The sequence below is a fragment of the Biomphalaria glabrata genome, chromosome 13 (genome assembly GCF_947242115.1).
Source record: "Biomphalaria glabrata chromosome 13, xgBioGlab47.1, whole genome shotgun sequence".
Taxonomy (NCBI): domain Eukaryota; kingdom Metazoa; phylum Mollusca; class Gastropoda; family Planorbidae; genus Biomphalaria; species Biomphalaria glabrata.
In genome coordinates this window covers 22,882,502-22,898,062 of record NC_074723.1, presented here as the reverse complement: position 1 = coordinate 22,898,062, position 15,561 = coordinate 22,882,502, and the positions used below count along the sequence as shown (strand labels likewise).

The following is a 15,561-nucleotide window of genomic DNA, read 5'->3' as shown; positions in this document are numbered from 1 at the left end:
CTAAAGACAATTTATTGACCATGTAAGCGATCCTAAAGACAATGTATTGACCATGTAAGCGAGCCTAAAGACAATTTATTGACCATGTAAGCGAGCCTAAAGACAATTTATTGACCATGTAAGCGATCCTAAAGACAATTTATTGACCATGTAAGCGAGCCTTAAGACAATTTATTGACCATGTAAGCGAGCCTAAAGACAATGTATTGACCATGTAAGCGAGCCTAAAGACAATTTATTGACCATGTAAGCGATCCTAAAGACAATGTATTGACCATGTAAGCGAGCCTAAAGACAATTTATTGACCATGTAAGCGAGCCTAAAGACAATTTATTGACCATGTAAGCGAGCCTAAAGACAATTTATTGACCATGTAAGCGAGCCTAAAGAAAATATTTTCTTTTCTCCCTCCATCTACGTAAGCAAATAGACTGAAAACTCAATAAATTGATTGAGACTCTGACTAGAAAATTAAAAGAGTCTCTATAAGAGATCTGTGTTTTCTATTTCAACAAGTACTTTCTTTGATTTCCTTCTAGTTTTTTTTTTCAAAATGTTTTGGCCTAAGAAGTCGAAAGCTGTATGAAGTTCAAAGTACCTATGATTATAATTACAGGACCAGTACTGTATTTACATAGGGTGCTTTTTTTTTTTATTAAAAACACTTTTAAAAAGACAGAAGGTTTGAGGCTAGCACTGACCTGTAAACTCAACCCCAGACTCAGCTTGCTCTGTCATACGTTTCAGCAACCACGGTAGCCATGCAACGTTCAGGACTGCAATACACACAGGAAGGTGCCATATGTCCTTGCTAATGCCCCCAGTATCCACTACCATGTAGATGACCAGTCCAATACCACCTGACACATGAGAATTTTTAAGATGTTAAATATTACATTTGTTTTGATTTCCCCAGCGCCTAAATTTCATTACTCTAGAGAAGACACAAACGTAAGGAATGGATTCACCTGGTCAAGACTTAGTTGGTCAATTCTTAATTTGTTAGTTTTAAAAAAAAGCTAAAAAGGTTATTATTTGTTAATCTTATTATCCAAACATTAATTTTTATTTGATTATTTCTTGTAAGTTAAATTCTATACAGCGACTTACTAATTTGGTTCTGATACTCAATGTCAGGGTATCCAGCAGTAATACACATTTATGTTAAAACTTTTGCGGCGCAATTGTCGTATAGACAGACGTAGAGTAAGGCAAGGCACCCTTTCAGACCTTGCGCTCTTCGGGGCAGATGATTCATCTGTTTCTATGGCCGATGATTAAAGGTCAACCGCCTTTACTTCCTAAACGTATGCAAGGTGCCCATTAGAGTTTGGTGGACTCGGAAGAGTCCTACATATCTCGATATTCAAAATCTCAGTCTTCACTGGTATTCAAACTCGGGACCTGACGTTTCTGAAGCCAAGCGCTAAATCACGCCTTACTTTTTTCTGGATATTTGGCACCTATATTCATGTGGACAAAATAGCAAGTAGCAAAACCATTTGGTTTCGAACCGAAAATCAAGATGTTAAAACCTGGTGAAAGATCATTTTGAACTCGAATTTATATGATATGCTCTGGGAAACTGTAGCAAAGACCTGGCCATTTTAGGGTTAAATAATAACATTCAAATAATCTTTTTCCATTTTGTGACCGCCATGTTTTCTTGTGTATTTGTTTGTGCTTTAAATATGTGTTTCCAATAGACACACTAAAACCTACTTACCAAAAAGTAAAATCAAAGACACAATGTTGCAAGCCTTCCAGACAAATTGAACTCTGTGTTTAAAAGATTCAATGGTTGTCCCGACAACAGAGAAAGCAATGAAAGAACTCATCGTGAAAGCACCTAATGTTGGCGTCATGTTGGGAAGCACCTTCAAAGCCAGGATTACCAAACCAAAAGGCTCCAAAATTCCAACTAAAACGCACTAAAACAAATGTAAAAAAGTATATATAATAAAGGGACAAGAGGGCTAACATTTATAAAAGGGAAATAAACCCTCCTAAAATGTAAATATACAAATCTTCTTCTTCTTGTAAAAGTGTTTGTTAAAAGCTCGTTTAGTCAGGACTTACCAAAATCATCGCCCGTTTCGTTGGCCAGACCACCGTTCTACGACATAGGCCTGTCCAAGCAGACCTCAGAAACAGTAAGAAATATGGTACAGCAATGGTCAAGTAGATGAGGAGATAGTGGCCAGTGTAGAAGACCCACTGGAAAAAAAAGGACTAATGAATAAACATAGATTAATTTAAATTCACACTTAACTGATGATTGAATCAGATATTGCAACGTCTACAATGCAGCGTCCCAAGACAGCAACTATTTTGACTATAAAACAATTAGTGAAAGCCTCTAGATGAGATGTAATTTTTCTCCAGTCTGTAGTAGTACTGTAGTAGAGAACACTCATTGTAATATGCGGCACTGGTTCTTTTCCTTATTTGTAACAATTTATACTCAAATAGACTTAAGTATAAAACATAAAACACAAGAATAAGATAATAAGTATCAATTTAGGCATAAGTTTTAAACATTATATGTCTTTCCGAATAATGTGGATTGTTCCCAATCTTTGTGCCAAGATTTTCAATTGCATTTTAATTAATGACAACAAATACTTTGTGGATTGAGTTATAGCCCCTACAATACGAACTTATCGTTTAAGAAAATCGTCATAACTTCAAATAAAAACTTTTCCCCGAATCCATTTCCTTTTTACAATATTCAAGTCTGAACTTCGTGGAACCTGGTACCTGCCAGGAACCTGCCTGAATCCAGCCTGGATGTTCTCTCAAAAACCGTTCTGACGATTTTCCTAGAAATTTAGCCGTGAATGCGCTGAGAAAAAAATTACAAGCTCGTTGGCTACATTGGAAAAAATCTAGTTTGACCGTTATAAATTTTCAAGTAAAAAAAAATGAAATGAATTTAAATTTGGCTAGAGACCTAGATTTAGCATGATTTATGAATCTAGGTCTAGATACAACATCGGTTTTGAAAGGGCTATCGCGTTCGGGACGTTCGGGACTTTCCGAATGTAAGTAATGAATTATTGATTCAAGAGTTTTGTAAATTAATGTTCAGGAAAATATTGCGTATCCTCTTCTAAGTCTAGAGCTAAATGATAACATTCAAATCATTGAAATATTATAAAGTGACTAGATCTATACATTTGCTTAACCAGGAGTCTTTCTAGGGGGGAGCGCGTTAAAAAATGTTCCATTGTTATTTAACTTAACATTCATTAATATTTTAGAGAAAAAGCATCGCTCTGCAAGTTGCATAAAGAAATATTGTCTTTTTTTTTTTTAGAATTTTAATGTGTTTTTTTTTTTTTTTGTTAAACAAAAAAAAAGTGGAATAGCTTATATCTATACATCTCGGTGCATTTTGAGGACCCGTGTCAAGATATTACCAACACCGCTACACCAAGACTCCCAGTCTGAGAGTTATTTAATTAATCATAGTCTCTTACCTCTTTATGGTCAAAATTGTTGGAACTAGGCTTCACTGAATTTAGAAATCTGGCCAGCGAAATGAATGACAGTTTTGTAGCAACAAATATGCAAGTGATGAAAGAGCCAAGAAGGATCGTTAGAGTCCATTTTGCAATGGGTACCAGTTTGGATGGCCCAGATTGTCTGCTCAATCTCTCGGCTATATATTTCTCAACTTTCCATTGGTTGTCAACAGTTAATGAGCTGGTATTCATTGAATCCTCCCGGTTTGAAGGTGATGATGACATAGACATGTTTGGTTATATTCTAGTCTGACACCTAAATTGTTACCTATAGACACTTTTTTTTATTAATACATGAATCAACAAATAACACGGTAATGTAGTGATTATATGATAACAGATACATTCAACGATTAGCAGGACGCAGATAGTTTGATTTTTAAATTTATCCAGTTAACTTGATTAAATGTGCTAGTTTGCGATCACATTTTATTTTGTCAAAACTACTAATTAACTAATTATAGTAATCAACTAGTCTAATTAAAAGTACTGTATTTAATATTCACAACTAGCCTAACCTCTTACACAGCATTAACTTTCTACATTTTTGTTGCGATTTAAAAAAATGTAATGTAATACCCCAGTGCAATAAAATTAAATGTAAATTTAATCAAAATTTATATTTTTTAATTTTGGAAAAAAAATCAAAATTAGCCTGTAACCTCAACAGGACTCACATTGTCAATAAATTTTTTACAATGACCTAATCTAAAACTTGATTACCAACCCTTTTCCACTCTTTCTTTTATTCTCAAAACATATGATAAATACAAATGTCATGTACAACAAATGTCAGGTATAAAAAAAATGTCAGATTCAACAGATGACAGATACAACAAAGGACAGGTTTAGCACATGTAGGATATAACACATGTAGGATATAACCCATGTAGGATCACTGGCGGATCCAGAACTTTGGAGTGGGGGGGGCGATTTTTTCCAAACCCAAACCCTAACGCCTAGTAAACCCTAACCCTATGCATAAGCGTGCGTACAGCATATATATATATATATATATATATATATATATATATATATATATATATATATATATATATATATATATATATATATATATATATATATATATATATATATATATATATATATATATATATATATATATATATATATATATATATATATATATATATATATATATATATATATATATATATATACATATGAGAATAAAATAAGACTATTTCTCCAGAAAAAAAAAAAAAAAGTCATGTTGAGGCCTTTCTCTTGCAAGCTTGGGGGTCTCGGATAGCGCTGTAAGCTTCCTCAGTGGGGTTCGGGGCGAAGACCGACACCTAAAAGCGTTTTCTTGCATTTTTCACTGCAGAAACGCATTCTCCTGACATCTACAGCTCATTATTTATCAGTAGGGTTCGGGGCGAAGCCTCGACGCTAAAAGCATTTTCCGGCATTCTTCACTGCAGTAACGCATTCTCCCGACCTACAGCTCATTATTCATTCTATTACAAAGCACATACATATATTCGATATGTGAGAATAAAATAAGACTGTATCTCAATCTTCGGCGAAAAAAAACAACAGAAAAGAAACAGTCATGTTGAGGCCTTTCTCTTGCAAGCTTGGTGGTTTGGGAGAGCGCTCTAAGTTTCCTCAGTAGGGTATGTGACGCCAAAAGCGTTTTCTTGCATTTTTCACTGCAGAAACGCATTCTTATGACATCTACAGCTCATAGTTTATCAGTGGGGTATGGGACGCCAAAAGCTTTTTCTTGCATTTTTCACTGCAGAAACGCATTTATATGACATCTACAGCTCATTATTTATCAGTGGGGTATGGGACGCCAAAAGCGTTTTCTTGCATTTTTCACTGCAGAAACGCATTCTTATGACATCTACAGCTCTTTGTTTATCAGTGGGGTATGGGACGCCAAAAGTGTTTTCTTGCATTTTTCACTGCAGAAACGCATTCTTATGACATCTACAGCTCATTATTTATCAGTGGGGTATGGGACGCCAAAAGCGTTTTCTTGCATTTTTTCACTGCAGAAACGCATTCTTATGACATATACAGCTCATTATTTATCAGTGAGGTTCGGGGCGAAGCCTCAACGCTAAAAGCTTTTTTGGCATTCTTCACTGCAGTAAAGTATTCTCCTGACCTACAGCTCATTATTCATTCTATTATAAAGGACCTTTTGAATAATGTGGGAAAATATTCTAATATGAATTTATAGTCCGTTAAATACAATGCAAATACAACGAAGATATCCCACATATTTAGATTAAGGCTTTGAGGATCACCGCCGAAAAAAAAATATCCGATTAATAATATTCAATAAAATGTAAGCATAAATTGTGAGTTATAGAACTAGAAAAATATGAGATAGAGTAAAGGTTGGAAAAAGTCGACTAGGAAAAGATTATCTGGCTTTTGAACTCATCTCAACCGTGACTGTTATATTGAAAAATTTCGTTTGAATTATAACTTTTCCAAAGCAAAGTCTTTCTTAAAATAGTTATGATAAATTCATGTGAAAATACACAAACTCTGTCTAGAAAGGGGAAGGACGGTAAAATGAAAACGATTAATCCTCCTTCCTTTTTATAATTTCTGCTAATGATTGCATTTTGCATTAAAGAATAGGGGTTGGGCGACTCGATATTTACTTTATAGCATATATACATTATATTAGTGACAGATTTTTGTAATTTTGTAATTTCTTACAATAATACAAAAAGAAAAAGTATTGGTTTGTCCGAGGGGGGGGGGGGGAGTTGATTGCATGTATCGCACTTCCACCTGTTTATATTATATAGATATTCGACTAATTTTGTTCACATACTATGATTTCTCCATAAAAGTAGGACCGCCCCCCCCACTCAAAGGGTTTAGATGGGAAGGGCAGTAGAGGTATTCGATCCTCCCCTTCCAATCGGCCAACGACATATATAAAGACCGGTTAAAATACCAATAACAAGTTTTAATCATATAGATATTTAATTGATTCTGTTAGCAACCTGTGATTTCTGCAAATAAATAGGACCGCCCCCCCCACTCGAAAGTTTATGGTGGGGGGGGGGGGGGGCGGATTGATGCCATCGCCCCCTCCCGACCCTACCAAATCGGCCAAAATACTAGAAGGGGGGGGGGCGAAATAATCTAAAAATAGGTTGAAATATAAATAATTAGTATATATTATTAACATAAGTAATAAATTCGTATACAAATTGTGTGAATTCTATACTAAAATTCGTCCGGGGTCGGCCGAGTGGGGGTTGGGCGATCGCCCCTACCGCCCCCCCCCCCTGGATCCGCCAGTGTGTAGGATATAACATGAGTAGGGTATAACAAAATTTAGGCATAACAAATTGTAGGTCCAATTTCTTTTGTGGAGCAAATGTCAGGTACAACAAATGACATGAATAGAAAGTGTCAGGCATGTTGGGTGCAATTAATGTCAGGTATAACAAATGCTAATTATAAGAAATGACAGATACAACAAAAAGAACTTATTTAGTTTGCTGTCTATTACCTGTTTAATATCGGGATACAAACACGTGACCAGTTTCGTAAACATACTGATGTCCAACTTACAGCCTACGAGATGAAGCCAAAAAAAAAAAAACAAAAACATTTCCATACCGGGTACAGAAAAAAAAATTAAAATTATGTGAGCATTAGGTCGGTCAAAATGAATTTCACCTGCTACGCACAAATAAAAACATATTACAATTAAATTCTGGCTTAATCATCACAATAATGTAGACAAAATGTAATTAATTTGTCAGTCGTTAAAAAGAAAAGAGCCCACTTAAAAAGGTCTACTTAGGGTGTTGCATCATGTTGGATGCAAGTGTCAGTAACTTAAGAATGCTGTTAAGTAGACATTTCCTTTCAATCCGTCATGTATGCAGCGGTTCTCAGTTAGTGAGAAATAATTGCTTGCTTTATAGTATTACATCATTACGGGTGTTGTATTAAAGCATTACAAAACTATGGATGTATAATATTTAATGACTTCATAAATAAATATTCGTTTGAATACGTACGTTAATCTTATTTACACAAGACTTACTATATAGATGTATTCGAAACTAAAATAGAATATAGATATCATTGGCCGCATTCTGAGAAGAAAATTGAATCATTGTTAACTGAACATGGGAACTGCCGAGTTACAATGAAGGAGATTGTATCATCTGGGCGTATGAAGATCTCAGTTCAAGTCGGGTTTCAAACTCAAGCCTCATTGATTGGTAGCAAGCGGTTTTTACCACCCGTCACATCCCACAGATAGTTTTTAAAAGTTCATGCCAAAACCTGAGCCGGTGGGGTGTATTATAATGTGCGAGCTTATCTGACCCGAGGGGGTTACGTCGACCGTCTTTCTCCATTCCTCTCTGTCTTTTGCCTTGGATAGAACCTCTTTCATTGGCCCGTCCATTATTTAATGTTGACTTCCCATCGCTTTCTCTCTCTTCTTTTTCTTTTTCCTGGTACTGTTCCCTGAAAGAAGATCTTTGCGAACTCCGAAGACCTTGTAATATGGCCATAGAGTTTTTGTTTGCGTTTTTTTTAAAAACAATAGTTAGCAGGTCATTGCGGGGGCTAATCGCTGTAATAACCCTGTCTCTAGTTTCCTCGTTTGTGATGTGGTCTGCAAACTAGTCTGCTACAAAATTTCTCATTTGACTTAACGTATATGTTTTTATTCCCCTTTTTGAATTTGTTTCATTGATTTATTGTGTAATATACTTGTGAGAATCTTCTCATTTTGTTTCCCCATTTGGACTTCTACTCTCATTAGTAATCCATCTTTTTTATATATTTTTTTTTCTCTATCAATCAATAAGCTCAAAAGCTGGCAAAGGTTGACCTGACCGACGTAGCTCTAAAACACTTTCTCTATCATCCAGGCTTTACCTGTCAGTGTCACATTTCATTCACTCTGCCCTATTTTCACTTTCCCTGCAGTCACCAAATAAACTAAAGGACCCTGTCCGGCGTTTTTGTTTCATTTTAGGCAAGGAAGAGGGGAATAGAGTGTCGCAAATAATTGTTTTGTTTTTTGTCGTTTTGGGTGAATAAAGGTCTATTGTAAAGTGTCTTGGTCTAGGTGTTTATGAGTATGTGTGTGTTTATGTAGATTCGCTTTTTTTCATTAATTAAGATATGTATACATCTAATTTGTATGTTTCTGTTGTGTTGTCTTTATATGAGAAAATAGTCCTTGTAATCACAACAAATTAACATAAGGATCAATAAAGCAGTCTTAGTCTTAGTCCTAATTGATTTTTTATATATAATATTATATATTACGAAGATTAAGGATGATTGCAATGTTTCTCAAGACTACGAAAGCCCAGTTGCGACATGCATATTTTTCCGCATCTCGTACAGGCAAAGCCGTTGTCCACCGGAAGTCTCTGCACCTGTGTGTGTGTATGTGTGTAAGTGTAGACTTTATCAATTGTTTATATAAAGTGATGAAACTAGCTTTTGATCAAGAAAAAGGAAAAAAAGGAAACCTTTGTGAATGGATGTAAGAATTTTTCATCTACAAATGATCAATAAACACAGTACTATTCATCTTCTCCCATAGATCATATCTAATCACTTGCGGATGGGGGGGGGGGGGGCGGTAAGGGCGATCGCCCCCCCCCCTTTCTGCATCAATCCCGCCCCCCACCCCATACACATTCGAGTGGGGAGAGGTCCAATTTATTTGTAGAAATCCCAGCTTGTTAACAGAATCAATTAAAATTTAGAGTAGAATCGAAATGGTTAACTTATTTTCTCCTCTCACTTCCGAAATTTTTTGTTTAGAGCTTTGAATTATAGTTCTGTAACATGATTTCTCCATAAAAATAGGACCGCCCCCCCACTCAGAGGGCTTAGGTGGGAAGGGCTGTAGATATATTCGCCCCCCCCCCCCTCAATCGGCTAACAGGAGAACGACATAATATAAGGATCGGTTAAAATATCAATAACAATTTTTAATTGTATAGATATTTAATTGATTCTGTTAACAAGCTGTGATTTCTACAAATAAATTGGACCGCCCCCCCACTCGAATGTTTAGGGGAGCGGGGGCGGGATTGATGCCATTGCCACCATCCCATCCCACCAAATCGGCCAACATACTAGAAGGGGGGGGGAGCGAAATAATCTAAAAATAGGTTTGAAAAATAAATAATAATTAGTATATATTATTAATATAACTAATAAATTCGTATTCAAATTGTGTGATTTCTTTACTAAATTCGTCCTCCCCCCCCCCTTAAGGAGGGGGGAGAGTCGGCCGAGAGGGGGGGGGCGATCCCCCTTACCGCCCTCCTTGGATCCGCCAGTGCCTACGCGTCATGCATCTTGTCATGCATGTTAAAAAATGTCTTAAATTCTGCTAAGTCACTGGTTTTTCTGGCTGGCTCGGGAAACCCATTTATGCTCTAATAGGGAAGATTGAGCATTTGTATAAATTTGTCCTAGCATATGGAATGAGGAATGTGCCTTTATCTTTGTGTCTTTTTGAGTATTTTATGAGGATGTTTTTTTTTGTTTTTTTGTTTTTTTTGTTGTTGTTGTTCTTTTTGTATTTTAAGATTATGGTTCAGTGTTTTATGTATAATTTCTACTTTATGTTTAAGTCTTCTATTCTGAAGGCTTTCTAAATTAAGGGATTTTATCTTCTTATCTTATATGATACAGACGTTACTTCAAAATTTGAAGATTATTTGTTCAGTGTTTTATGTATAATTGCTACTTTACTTTTAAGTCTTTTATTCTGAAGGCTTTCTAAATTTAGTGATTTTACTAAAGTCAAATGTGAATATTCGTTTGTTATTAATCTCACTGCTCTATTTTGTGTCTGTTCCAGGTTCTAAATGTTTTCTTGGGTTGAAGGGTCCCAAACGGAGGATGCATATTCTATTATAAGCCTAACCAACGTTAAATAACATTTTAGTTTTATGTTCCTTTTTTATTTATACAATTTATTTTTATAAAACCCTAATGCTTTGTTTGATTGTTTGATTTGCCTAACCAAGGTTAAATAACATTTTAGTTTCATGTTCTTATTTGGTTTATAGACATTTCTTTTGATAAACCCTAATGCTTTGTTTGGTTTTTAGATAGTTTCATCAATATGAGGATTCCATGACAGTTTTTCATTTATTATAACACCTAGGTATTTTGATTTTTTTTAGTCTGTGTTACTGGTTTAGCATGAATAAGATAAGTGGAATTAATTTTTTTTTTGTCACTCTTAACAACTGAAATTTTTATGGGTGAAAAGACATGCTCCAATTTGATTCCATTTCTGTAATGGTATTGATATAGAGCCATTTATTATTATTATTATTATTATTATTACAGTTTTTTTCTCTCCCTATCAGAAAATATTTTATCCACTGATGCAATGGTGTTACTCTAGTCAAATGTGAATATTTGTTTGTTATGAATTCCACTGCTCTATTTGATTCCCATTTCTGCAATTCATCTAATTCTCATTGTAAAATGTCTGTATCTTGTATTGTTTTTATTGTTCTATATATTATGCAATCGTCTACAAATAATCTGACTTTTTTAAAGCAAACTATGGTGGTGAACTTTGTCAAAAGCCTTAGAAAATCCGGAAAATGTAATAAGATAGCATGTATTTACTCACTATTATATAATCCTTTTGAAAAATCATCATTTAGTCCTAATAGTTGTGTTTCATATGATCAATATTTCCACAGCTATGTTGGTATGGAGTAAGGACATTATGTTTGTTTAAGTGGTTTATGAATTTGCTACATATTATGTGTTTTAGGAGTTCACGTTAAGTGTAGGCTGGATGTTTCTTCAGGCTTTTTTTTTAATATATAATCCCCGCATTTTAAGGAAGTTTTCGGTCTTGGCAATTTACTCCATTACTGACATAAAAAGAACATCTGGGTCCAAAGACTGTAACCGGAATATCCATGGGACAAGGTGGAGTTGGCCAATGGTCCCTTCTCCACCATCCACAGAACTCTCCAAATGAAACTATTTTGCAGTAGAAAGCTTAAGGTTGACTGTGCCCTGGGTATGCCCTGTGGAATCGTCACATCCTGGATCCAGGCCCCTTCTAGTTATCACATCCACCAGATCCAGAAAAAACTTTATGATGGATTTATATCCGGTAGTAGAGTGTAGTGAGACATAGACCTCCGTCTGGGGTAGTGCAATCCAGACCTCCGTCGAAAAGCACCTGGGGGGGGGGGGAAAGGTCCACTATTACTCGCATAGTGAAATGCAAGTGGAAATGCAGTGGGGTTATTTATTACTCTTGGTCATTACCAAGCCCCGATACCCACACGGGGGAATATCGCCATATATATACCGACGGATCGGCCTTCAAAGCCACCATCAATGCTGGTCTTGGTGCCTTCCTGGTCTTCCCTAAAAATAAACACTTTGAGATAAGCGCACCCTATGGCGATTACTGCTCAAACTTTCAAGCCGAAATTGAAGCAATTGTCATAGCACTACAGACAGTGGAAAACAAATTATATGAAGGAGTGCAATCACCATCAGATATTGTTGTCTTTTACCTTTTTTTACCTTTACCTATCCCTTAGTCTGTTGGACCGTTGGGGGACCAGGCATGATTTGTCGACCTTCTTTCTCCATTCCTCCCTTTTTTTTTTGCCTTGTTTAGAACCTCTCTCCATGGCAGGCCCGTCCATTCTTTAATGTTGTCCTCCCATCGCTTTTTCTGTCTGTCTCTTCTTCTTTCCCCTGGCACTGTTCCCTGAAGGAAGGTCTTTGCGAGCCCCGTAGATCTTGTAATGTGGCCAAAGGTTTTAAGTTTTCGTCTTTTTACAATAGTTAGCAGGTCGTCATGGGCTCCAATCGCTACAGTCTCTGATTTCTTGGTTTGTGATGCGGTCTTTGAATGTGATGCCTAGGATCCTTCTGTAGCATCTCAATTCCATTGCTAGGATCCTCCTCTCAAGCTCTGCATTCAACGTCCACGACTCGCAAGCATATAAAAATGTGGCCATGACCAGAGAGCGCATCAGTCTTTACAGACTCCCAATCCACTCTGCAAGCACTTAACAGCAGCACCTCAAACAGCCCAAGAGAGTAGACAATACTAATTGTGATAATCCATCAGATGATCTCAAAATTAATTATCAATATCACACTACAGTGGATCCCTGGACACATTGGCGTCATAGGAAATGAAAAGGCAGATAAGCTATCAAAGGCAGGTTCATCTATGGAACAACCAGATAGACATGTTAATTACCTCACCCTAAGTCAACAATCACAAAGAGGAGTGGCTCAACCAATGGGCATCAGGAAACACAGGCAGAGCCATGTAAAAAGAAATGACTATGCCTAACAAACTGGACAATATTAGCTTCCTCCCCCGCAAAGAACAATCTACAATTTTCCAACTAAGAACAGGACACACACCTCTATTAAATTACCATCTGAACAAAACAAACTCCACACAACTCCCCCTTTGCAGACACTGCGCCCACCCTTATGAAACCGTAAACCATATCCTCTTTGAATGCCCTTTTCTAATCCTCCTTAGGCAGACCCTACTTCCATTACAGCCCAACATAACCAACACCCTGTACGGCAGTGCTGAACAACTGAAGAAAACAGCACACTTTTTTTTTCCTTGGCACAGTCTGCAAAAGAGCTCACAGCTCAGCAGTAATAAAGCTGGCTAGAAGAAGAAGAGTTCACATGTAATGCTGGTTAGTGATACTGGCCTGTAATATAGTTTCCTGTGTAAGATTTGTCTCCTTTTTTTAATAGGAGAATGATGTTAGCTTCTTTCCAGTCCCTTGGTACTCTGCCCTGGTTAAGAGATGCCGAAAAAGTATTTTGAACACTGCTGCTAGCTCATTGCTTAGTTCTTTGAGTAATCTAGCCGGAATACCATCAGGTCCAGATGCTTTATTCACTTTAACGTTCGCTAACAGTTTTTTGGGTTAGGTGTTTAACTTTAATATCCTTTTTATAAACTCTTTCTGCCTAAGATTCTTTAAATTTGGCTTTTCCTTCTGTTTGCAAAGTTTCAGAAATCTATAATTAAACCAGCATTTTTGTTCGCTAGTATTTAGTTCGTATATGATTTCTATAAATGTTTTTACGATAGCTTTTAAAGAAATTCCAGAGGTAATCAACTGGTTGGTTAATGTCTTTTTCTGATAAGAATGTTTGTTGAAAGTTTTATGCAGCTTGGTGTAGTCATGTTATGTTGCATTTGTTCAAAAGTAAGATTTTTCTTTTGGGTTTTATATTGGCTACTGCTTTTATCTGACTTTATATATTTTCTCTTCTATGTAGACAACATTTCTTTATAATCTAACTTTTTAAAATAGTACATTTCTTTAAAATAAACGGTTTGCATATTTAGTATATTTAGATTTTTTTTAGTCACTACATTTTTAGAAAGCCCAAAGTAGCCATTACTCATATTTTGAACAAGCTACATTCGATAGTAAAATCAGATCTTCAATATTGCTTTAAGTTTGTGTAATGATTTAAACGTGGCAGACGGACGGACAGACAAAAAACATAAAACCAATAGCGGCTAAAAAAAAGTGACACGAAAACTACAAGCCTAGATATATGTCAGATAGCGACTTATTTTGTTGAGGCTAAGAATAAATAGTCGCTGACTCATTAAAATAAATACTAAAATAAAGATTTAAAACAAAATTAATTCTACTTACCAGATTCTAACACCAAACGTTTACCATATTCAAAATTTATTTCCTTTTAAAGCCTATTGATCAAAAAGTTAAATGAAGCGTGAACACCGGACTCACTATGCAGCACACCTGAAGGTTTGACCTTATTTCGTAGTGTGTTAGTATAAAGCCTCTTGTTTTTCACCTAACTTAACAAAGAGAAATCCTGGATAGAGTGAATGGGGTCATGGTGTATGAAGTATCTGTTGTCGTCTGTCATGTAAGACGTAGGCAATGTGAAAGTTATACTTTCGAATCTAGCTGCCTGGCACATTTTTGTTGAACAATATGTGTGTATGATAGCGTTACACCATGATAACGGAAGGGGAGAAAATAAGAGATACAATATGGAAGGATGGGAGAGGAAGGACGTAATCATCTTCTTTTTTGAAGTAACGTCTGCATTGTATAAGATAAGATAAGAAAGTGTCATAGTAACAACAGTATAGATGTTGTAGTATACAACTGTAGGCTATATGCTATAATGTTACAGCGGATACTAACATGCCCATTGCCTGCTAACAATAGTTCCTGAATCATAAACATAAACAAATGTGTGTCTCTAAAGAGCCTAACAAGTGCCAGATTAAAAAGGGCGTAGTGGGTAACAGCCACAAGATTTTTTTCATAGCTCTCCCCTTACAGGCCCCGCCTCGTATCCATGTTATGTAAAATACAATTTCTTCTTAAATTATTATTATTATAGAAATGTACGAGCTGAGTTAAACGGAAACAAATACATTGTAGTCCCCTGACTGTCCTCTTAACAGTGTCTACTGAGCACCTTCCTGGTGATGTGGCAGTCTGCAGCAGTACGCTATCTGACAGGCAACGACATATCTTCTAAGGAATGTTTAGAGTTTTGAATGTGTTTGCGAGATCAGTTGCTACTGTCCCCTCGGTTATTTTAAATAACTTCCACATACCTTTATCTCTAAGCTTAGGTTTTCATGATTCTTTCTTTTTTTTTTTTTTTCATTATTATTTTTTCTTAAATTGTAAGATTGTGGCACCGCGTGTCGATGACTATTCCGGAGTCAATAAAGAGTAAATCTGATCTATTAAAATCCACCGTCCTGTCTGTACAGTAGACAAATGGTTTAATGGTTTACTCGATAAAAATTTAGTTGGCATTTTTTGTAGTTAAATTTAACCAACTTGACATTGTTTATTTCATAGTGAATGTCTCCAATAAATATAATAAGAAGCTGTGAACGATATAAGTAAATATGAAATCTGACATTGCTGTTAGTTGTTTGTTGTTTTTTTTTTAGATGGGAGCTCATAAGAAGACAGATAAGTCGCTAAA

At 35.9% G+C, this 15,561-nt stretch overlaps 1 protein-coding gene across 4 annotated transcripts in view; it reads right to left on the bottom strand.

Moving 5' to 3' along the window:
- LOC106072126 (uncharacterized) overlaps positions 1–14,557 on the bottom strand; it is a 49,583-nt gene extending 35,026 nt beyond the window's left edge. For 2 of the 4 annotated variants that reach the window (XM_056007795.1, XM_056007797.1), the window contains exons 1-6: positions 14,235–14,557; positions 7,043–7,107; positions 3,484–3,796; positions 2,081–2,218; positions 1,728–1,932; positions 703–861 (exon numbers count right to left, since the gene is read on the bottom strand). In XM_056007795.1, coding sequence (XP_055863770.1) covers positions 703–861; positions 1,728–1,932; positions 2,081–2,218; positions 3,484–3,759 — 778 coding nt within the window. In that variant the 5' untranslated portion in view covers positions 3,760–3,796; positions 7,043–7,107; positions 14,235–14,557. Of the gene's footprint in view, positions 1–702; positions 862–1,727; positions 1,933–2,080; positions 2,219–3,483; positions 3,797–7,042; positions 7,372–14,234 lie in introns of those variants that run through there. The other 2 variants (XM_056007798.1, XM_056007796.1) reach the window with 2 other exon arrangements.
- Positions 14,558–15,561: the final 1,004 nt, after the last annotated feature.